Below are 8,204 nucleotides of genomic sequence, written 5' to 3' on the forward strand. Positions count from 1 at the left end.
TTCGTCTTTATACGAAAAAAATAAGTTCAGATAAGTTTAGGGTTAGTGAAGTTCAGATAAGCAAAATAAATTTTAAAAAACAAGGCATTAGACTCCCCAATCAGGCATAAAAAAACTAGTTGAAATGTAACACTCCATGATCCATATTACCTTTCAAGTAATTATTCTCCCATCATGCAGATGAGCTTATCATTCCATATAGACTCTCAAGTCTATGAAAATAATATTCAAGACCACATAGGTGTGTGTGTGTAGACTATGGACAACTGTTTCATCACATCAGGCCCATACCATCTTTTATCTGCAGAAAAGGACCTAGGCCCAACATTCTCTTATAGGTGTATAGACTATGGATAAGTTTTTCATCCCATTAAGCCCAACCCACCTTATACCTTTCTTTTTTTGAGGGAGAAAATTACCTAGGCCCAACATATGTTGTCACAACCATTTACATTTTCCAAGAGATGATCCACCTAGATCGGCAAGTAAAATTCATACAAATTAGTTATAGATAAAAGCCCAAAGGAAATATTTCCTTTAGCTAGGCACACTTACCTATGCACTATATAGAACCTTTATTTGAGAATCATGTGGGAGCCCAATGGTTGGAGCTCCCACCTCCCAATCTCATGGTCGGGAGTTTGATTCTCACCAACCCCATATTTAAGGTGATTGTGTGGATTTATGTTTCTGGGTATAAATCCCCAATTTCCAGTCTTTGGAAGTTTCCTTATGGGTTGAGATCCCTTTCTTACCTCTAACTCACGAGGGCTGAGCCTGCTTAGGCTAATAAATTACCGAATCAAATATATATATATATATATATATATATATATATATATATAAGTGAAAATTATAAAAAGTTGATGTTTGGCAAGATTCCACGTGATTATATCGTCTAAAAAAACGAAGGAGGTATATATAATCCGTCCAAGTTATTAATAAGGCTTTAAAGGGTAGTTGAATCAACTTTCCCATTAAAGGAAGTTTGTACTTATTTATAGCTAAAAGTTGAACCTAACACAAAACCAAGTAGAGAAAAAGTGTGACTCAACAAAATCATACTTGCCAAATAGTTGTTGATGAGACTCACTCTCAAACTAACCTTCTTTACACCATGCATATGATCTTTGTAAGCTAATTATTACCCATTTCTACTCCTTTTTTCCCCTTTAAATCCCATTTTCAACATCTTCAATTTCTTACAACACAACACAAATGGAAACACAATCGTTAAACCAAGTTCCCTTAGAAGAAGAGATCATTTTTCGAAGTAGGTTTAAGCCAGTTTCAGTGCCAGAAAACCTAAGTTTGCCAGATTTTGTGCTTCAAGATGCAGAGTTATACTCTGACAATGTCGCATTCGTCGATGCAATGACTGGAAAGGAGTATACATATGGCCAAGTAACAAGGGACACAAAGAGATTTGCTAGGGCCTTGAGGTCTCTTGGTCTAAGGAAAGGGCATGTTGTTATTGTTGTTCTTCCAAATGTACCTGAATATGCTATTATTGCTTTGGGTATTATGGCTGCTGGTGGTGTTTTTTCTGGTGCAAATCCTGCAGCACATACATCAGAAATCAAGAAGCAACTTGAGGCAGCTGATGCTAAACTTATTGTAACAAATGCTACCATCTATGAAAAGGTTAGTTAGTCATGATCCTTTACTACACGATACATATACTTCGTTCATCTGTTTTTTTAGATGCAATATTTGCCATTTTGGCGAGTGTATTAAAATAATCAAATGTTCCATCTTTATACATTTATAGCGAGTGGTTCATAATGCAATCATCTATAGAAACATGGATTCATGATCACGTTAAACTATTAAATTTTCATGGTCATCTTAGAGATTGTTCTGCTAAATTAGTATCGATCCCCAATATATAAAAAAAATAAAATTAGAACATCTAAAATTGTATAACAAAAATAAGGTAAGATAACTTAACTATACACTCCTAGCTAATAAGTAACTGAACATCCTTAATTCCAAGTACATACATGATACATGTATGAAATGCTAGTGTGATCAGATTACAAACTAACAGAATATTATGGATGTCATCTAGCTTAGTTGGTAAAGTCTCATGAATGTAGTACCCGAGACCTGGGATCGAATCTCGTCTACATCACTGCAATCGCTCATTTACACCAAAAAGAAACTAACAGAATATTAACTTTATGCAGCACTATCTGACTGAGTCAAGGCTAATTAGTCTTCAGTACCCACTTAAAAGGAAACGCAAATTCTTATCTCTTTGCTGGCAGTTTATTGCCAATAACGTCTTATCTCACGTCTCTTTTCTTTCTCCCCCTTTTTCCTTTCAATTGGTGATTTTGTTCCCTTTAGATTAGATATATATATGGACAAACTTGATTGAGATTACTGCTATCATTATGTACTTTAATTACTTTCATCATACTATGAACTACTAGACAATTGACCACCAAAGAACTCTTATAAATTTGACATGTAATGTACTCTCCCTTCTATAAGGGACTATTGTCTATTCTCATAGTATATTAAGGACCAATGTGACATGTAATGTACTATCTCTTTAATGTTAGTTTACGTACAGTGACTATCGTGATCGAAATTATGAAATTTGTACAACGTAACCATGACATGCGATAATTCAAAAACTATTGTCGAACACACCCTATATGGCTATATCTATAACTTATCGTATAATAAGTTGGATATATATGTAACAGGTAAAGAATTTGAGCCTACCAATAATTATCCTAGGAGAAGAAACAAATGTTGGAAATTCAGGTGCAATTTATTGGGAAGAACTTCTTCAAGCAGCTGATAAGACGAATATGAACCAAATTTCTGAGCCAATTTTACAAACAGATCTTTGTGCACTTCCATTTTCATCAGGAACAACAGGAATGTCAAAAGGAGTAATGTTAACACATCGTAATATAGTAGCCAATCTTTGTTCTACATTATTTAGTGTACCTAAAGATATGATAGGCAAAGTAACAATTCTTGGGTTAATGCCATTTTTTCACATATATGGTATTACAGGAATATGTTGTGCTACCCTTAAAAATAAGGGTAAGGTAGTTGTTATGGGAAGGTATGAATTAAGGACATTTTTACATGCCTTAATAACTCATGAGGTTAATTTTGCACCTATTGTACCACCAATTATATTGGGTTTGGTGAAAAATCCAATAGTGGATGAATTTGATCTTAGTAAGATTAAACTTAGAGCTATTATGACTGCTGCTGCTCCTTTAGCACCAGAAATCCTTAATGCATTTGAGAAGAAATTCCCTGGTGTTCAAGTACAAGAGGTATGTTATTGCTTTAGTTTAATACATGATGTTTATAATTTTTGTTTTTTAAAGTAATAATTGCAATCCGGCCGTTCCTTATTGATGTTCCTACTTTGAATATTTTTCTAAATTTTTTCCCAACATATATAAAAATTCGTAGTCATGTGGCTTAATTTAATACATGATGCTTATATATTGTCATAATTTATGTTTTTTCAAAAGTGATAACTAGTTATTAGACCCGGTTTATACCTCAGGTAAGGAAAATTTTCATTTATTAATATTGTACTTCAAAATTATAACACTAAATATCATTTAGTCTAGTGGTTAAGATTAATATATAACCTTGAGGTCATGAGATCAAACCTTTATACTAATGCAATTTCTAGTTTTTTTAATTGTATGTGGATTACGTGGCCTAAAATGCTTTACGGAGAGTGTCACGTGTCACTGTTCCTTGTTTAGGAACGCCTTTTAATAGATTAGTATAGATATAGATTGCAATCCTTTATTGATGTTCCTACTCTGAATATTCTTCTAAATTTTTTCTAACATATATAAAAAAATCATAGTCATGTGGATGTGGCTTATTATGTGATTCATCTTAATGAGTACTTTAATAATATCAATTTTTTTTTTTACTAAGACGTAATTATATATATCAATAATAGTCATATATGTGGATTGACAAATGTACAAGTCAAACTAGGGACATCAATGAGAAACGGTGAGATTAGTAAAAATAACTGTGAAAGATAACATAGAAAAAGAAAGTTTTTAGGCACATAAATTCTAAACAAGCACTATTAATGAAGTATTTGTATTGCTAGGCTTATGGATTGACAGAACATAGTTGCATAACACTAACTCATGGTGGTCCAAGTCAAGAGCATGGTGGTGTTGCAAAGAGGAATTCAGTAGGGTTTATCCTACCAAATATTGAGGTTAAATTTGTGGATCCTGACACCGGTAAATCTCTTCCTAAGAATACACATGGTGAAATTTGTGTAAGAAGCCAATGTGTAATGCAAGGTAAATAATTTATCAGCAACTTATGGTAACCAGAGGTGAAAGTTATTCGGATAAAATTCAATCCAATTCAATGCGCGAAATAGTAATTCGGATCAGATTCGAACTGTGTTCGGATTTGATTCGAATCGAGATTTTTTGAAAAGTAATGGATTTTCGGATCGGATTGGATTGAGGGTAATTGGATCCAAAAAACCAATATAACCGAATAGCAATAGTCCTTGTATTATGTATCTGGATTGGGCTTAAGTACTAAACTGGAATTTTTTAAAGAAAAGTCTAGTCCATAGCCCAATATGCCTATCTCTTCAACCCTTACCCTAAACCGTAACAGCAACTAATTCCTTATTTCCTAAATCTATTAGGTTGTTGTTGTGCTTCATTTATTTCATCGAAAAACTAGAGTTTTAAAAAATCAGATTTTCGGATCAGATCCAATCTAAAGTATGAAAATTCGAATTGGATTGGATCGGATTCAAAATCTAATCGGTTTGGATTCGGACTGGAAAATTAAAATTAAAATTTTCTTCGGATCGGATTGAATTAGACCCTAATTCAAACCATACACCGAACTTTTACCTCTAATAGTAACTTTAGTTTAATTAGGTCGTATATGTATATTTGTGAAATAAAGTGCTAGTATAATTATCATCTTTGGAAAATCTATGTTATTACAAGGTTATTATAAGAATGATGAGGCGACTCAACAAACTGTGGATAAAGAAGGTTGGCTTCATACAGGAGATGTTGGATATATAGATGATGATGGAGATATATTTATAGTGGATCGCATCAAAGAACTAATTAAAGTTAAAGGTTTTCAGGTAAGATGTCACTTAATTTGCGATGATAAGCATAAGGCATTTTCTCAAATTGTATGCTACATTGTACAGTACATCTTTATTCTTTAATGTGTGCAATATATTATACGGTTTTTTCACCATATACCTCTGACAAATTTTTTTTTGCACCATATACCCTTTCAAGTTTTCAAATTCACCATATTCCTCTCACTTTTCAAAAAATACATCAACTTACCATTTTGACTAACGGTGTTAGACTTCGGTGAGTCATTAGGCCCTAATCCTCTCCTAATCCTACTTAACTAACCTAAATCATTCAAACACTAATCCTAACCCTAACACTAACCCTAATATAATACACTAATCCTCTCCCTTGGGCCCATTGCCACATCCCTCTAAGAACCATCCCCCCACCCCTTGGGCCCACTGCCACGTCCCTCTGAGAACCATCCCCCTACCCCTTGGGCCCACTGCCACGTCACCCCCACCCCTTGGGCCCAATGCCACGTCACCCCCACCCCTTGGGCCCACTGCCACGTCCTTCTGAGAACCATCCCCCCACCCCTTGGGCCCACTGCCACGTCACCCCCACCCCTTGGCCCTACTGCCACGTCACCCCCACCTCCTCCCCTTCTCCCAGTGACCCCCCCTCACCACCACCCCCTCCCCTTCTCCCAATGACCCCCCTCACCACCAACGCCTCGCCGCCACCACCATCCCGTCACCACCACCTCCCCTCCCTAACCCCGTTGTCCCTGTTTTGTACTCCCTCTCCCCTACTTCAAGCTACTGCAATCGTACACCCCCTCCCCCAAACCTCCGGCAGAAAATGAGTCGTGCAGACGACAGCGGCAGAGCAAAGCGCGCAGACGGCTTCGGAACGGCGCGAGAAAGGCCCAGCAGAGGGGAGGAGAGAGAAAGAGCGGAGGGAAAAGACGAGGTGTGCGAACAGTCTCGAGGGTGGCGGTCCGATGGTGTTGGTGACGGGGTGGTGGTGAGGGGGTCAGCGGGGGAAGGGAATGGGGAGGGGGTGGGGTTGTCGGGGAAAGGGGAGGGGTTGCCGGGGAAAAGGGAGGGGGTTGCGGCTGGGGTGGGAGAAGAGGAGGGGTGTTGGGTGGGTGGTTCTCGAAAATCCGGTGGGTTGGGGTGGGGGTCAGGTGGTGGTGGTTCAGGTGGTTCTCGAAAAATCCGGTGGGATGGGGTGGGGTGGAAAAATCCGGTCAGGGGTGGGGGTCAGGTGGTGGTGGTGGGTCAAGTGGTTGTGGGTTAGGGGGGTAGTGGGTTGTGGGCTGGGGATGGGGTGGTGGGCTGTGAGCTGGAGATAGGGGTGGGTAAGGGCTAATGGGCTTTTGGGGTTAGGTTTTTTAGTTAGTTAGGTTTAGGGCTAAGAGTTAGTATATATTAGGGTTTAGTGTTTAGGGTAGTTAAGTAGGATTAGGAGAAAATTAGGGCCTAATGACTAATGGAAGTCTAACATCGTTAGTCAAAAGGGTAAGTTGATGTATTTTTCGAAAAGTGAGGGGTATATGGTGAATTTGAAAACTTGAAAGGGTATACGGTGCAAAAAAAATTTTGTCAAGGGTATATGGTGAAAAAATCGTATATTATATATGTCATAGTCACGATGACCTTGTGGCTAGTATATGCATTACAATTTCATGCGTGGTGGCAAAAGATACATACTCCCTCAGTTTAGAAATAATTGTTACATTTCATTTTATTATATATGAATAATGTAATAGTATAATCGAGTGAATGTTATAACTTGGTTTTTTTTACAATATTATAAATTTTATTATAAACTTTTTTTTATCTTTATTTAAGTAAATTGTATTCTTGGTATTACGATAGGTCGCTCCGGCTGAATTGGAGGCTATCCTTCTCTCACACCCTTCAATTGAAGATGCAGCCGTAATCCCGTAAGTATAAAGTATTTAGTATAAGGAATGTTAGAATGATGAAAATATCCTTATTAGATGGTTACAATTCGTTTTATTGGTCTTGTGGGGATAGTGTCCAAGACCGATGATCGAATCTCATGTAATGATTGCGTTTGATTGCTGACTTAAAAAAAACATTATGGTCATACAATTACCTTATAACTTATTGTACATATAATGACATGGCAATTAAAGGAATATTTTCGGTATTCAATAAAAATCATTATTATATCGTTTTTTCACCATATACCATTGATAAAAAAAAATTGCACCATATACCATTTCGACTTTTGAACTTCACCATATACCTTTTACTTTTCAAAAAATACATCAAACTATCCTTTTGAATAATGATGTTAGACTTCCGTTAGTCATTAACGTCTAAATTTCCTTAAACCTAATTAACTACCCTTTTGACTAACGGGGGTAATTATGCAGATTGCCCGATGAAGATGCAGGAGAGCTCCCAGCTGCTTGTGTAGTAATCAACAAAAATGCCCAAGAGAGTGAAGAAGACATAATGAACTTTGTTGCATCAAATGTGGCAAGTTATAAAAGAGTGAGATCAGTTCATTTTATGGAAACAATTCCAAAATCTCCATCAGGGAAAATCATGAGAAGGATTCTCAAGGAGAAAATCATGGAAAAAATCAAGGCCAACAACAAAGAAGTTTAATATTTTTACATAATAATTAATGACAATGTTACTATCTTTTCTATAAGAACCTATTTTTATTTACAAAAATTGGTGTACTTTGAAAGAAATTGGTATCTCCTTTTATAGTATAATCTATGGAATTCTTAGTTTGTATAATTAAGGGTTATGGTCTTATATATGGAGATAATACAGCTCTGTTCTGTTCAACTTATTTTGATTTATTTAAGATCTTATAAGATAAGATAAGATCATATCAGATCAGATCAGATGAAATATGATAAGATAAATAAGATGTTCTGTTCAACTTATCTTCACTCATTTCAGGAAAAAAAAGATAAGATCACACTAGTGGGAAAACCCGGAAGGGCTGCAGTCAAAACAGCCATAATGGCTGCGTTTTTGGCCAACAACCCTTTCTGTAGCAGCCCTTCACTAAAAGTGAAGAGATGCAATTTTAAACCGCAGCCCTTCACAACAAATATGG

The 8,204-nt window shown here is 36.5% G+C and overlaps 1 protein-coding gene across 1 annotated transcript; it reads left to right on the forward strand.

The window, feature by feature from the left end:
• Nucleotides 1-988: 988 nt before the first annotated feature.
• LOC104897553 (4-coumarate--CoA ligase-like 1) lies at nucleotides 989-7,918 on the forward strand. Its single transcript, XM_010684447.4, has 6 exons — nucleotides 989-1,644; nucleotides 2,718-3,308; nucleotides 4,121-4,322; nucleotides 4,998-5,143; nucleotides 6,974-7,041; nucleotides 7,501-7,918. Exons 1-6 carry the CDS (start codon nucleotides 1,219-1,221, stop codon nucleotides 7,736-7,738), a joined length of 1,671 nt encoding a protein of 556 aa, XP_010682749.1. The 5' UTR covers nucleotides 989-1,218; the 3' UTR covers nucleotides 7,739-7,918.
• The last annotated feature ends 286 nt before the right edge of the window (nucleotides 7,919-8,204 follow it).

Source organism: Beta vulgaris, chromosome 6 (assembly GCF_026745355.1).
Source record: "Beta vulgaris subsp. vulgaris cultivar EL10 chromosome 6, EL10.2, whole genome shotgun sequence".
Lineage (NCBI taxonomy): Eukaryota > Viridiplantae > Streptophyta > Magnoliopsida > Caryophyllales > Amaranthaceae > Beta > Beta vulgaris.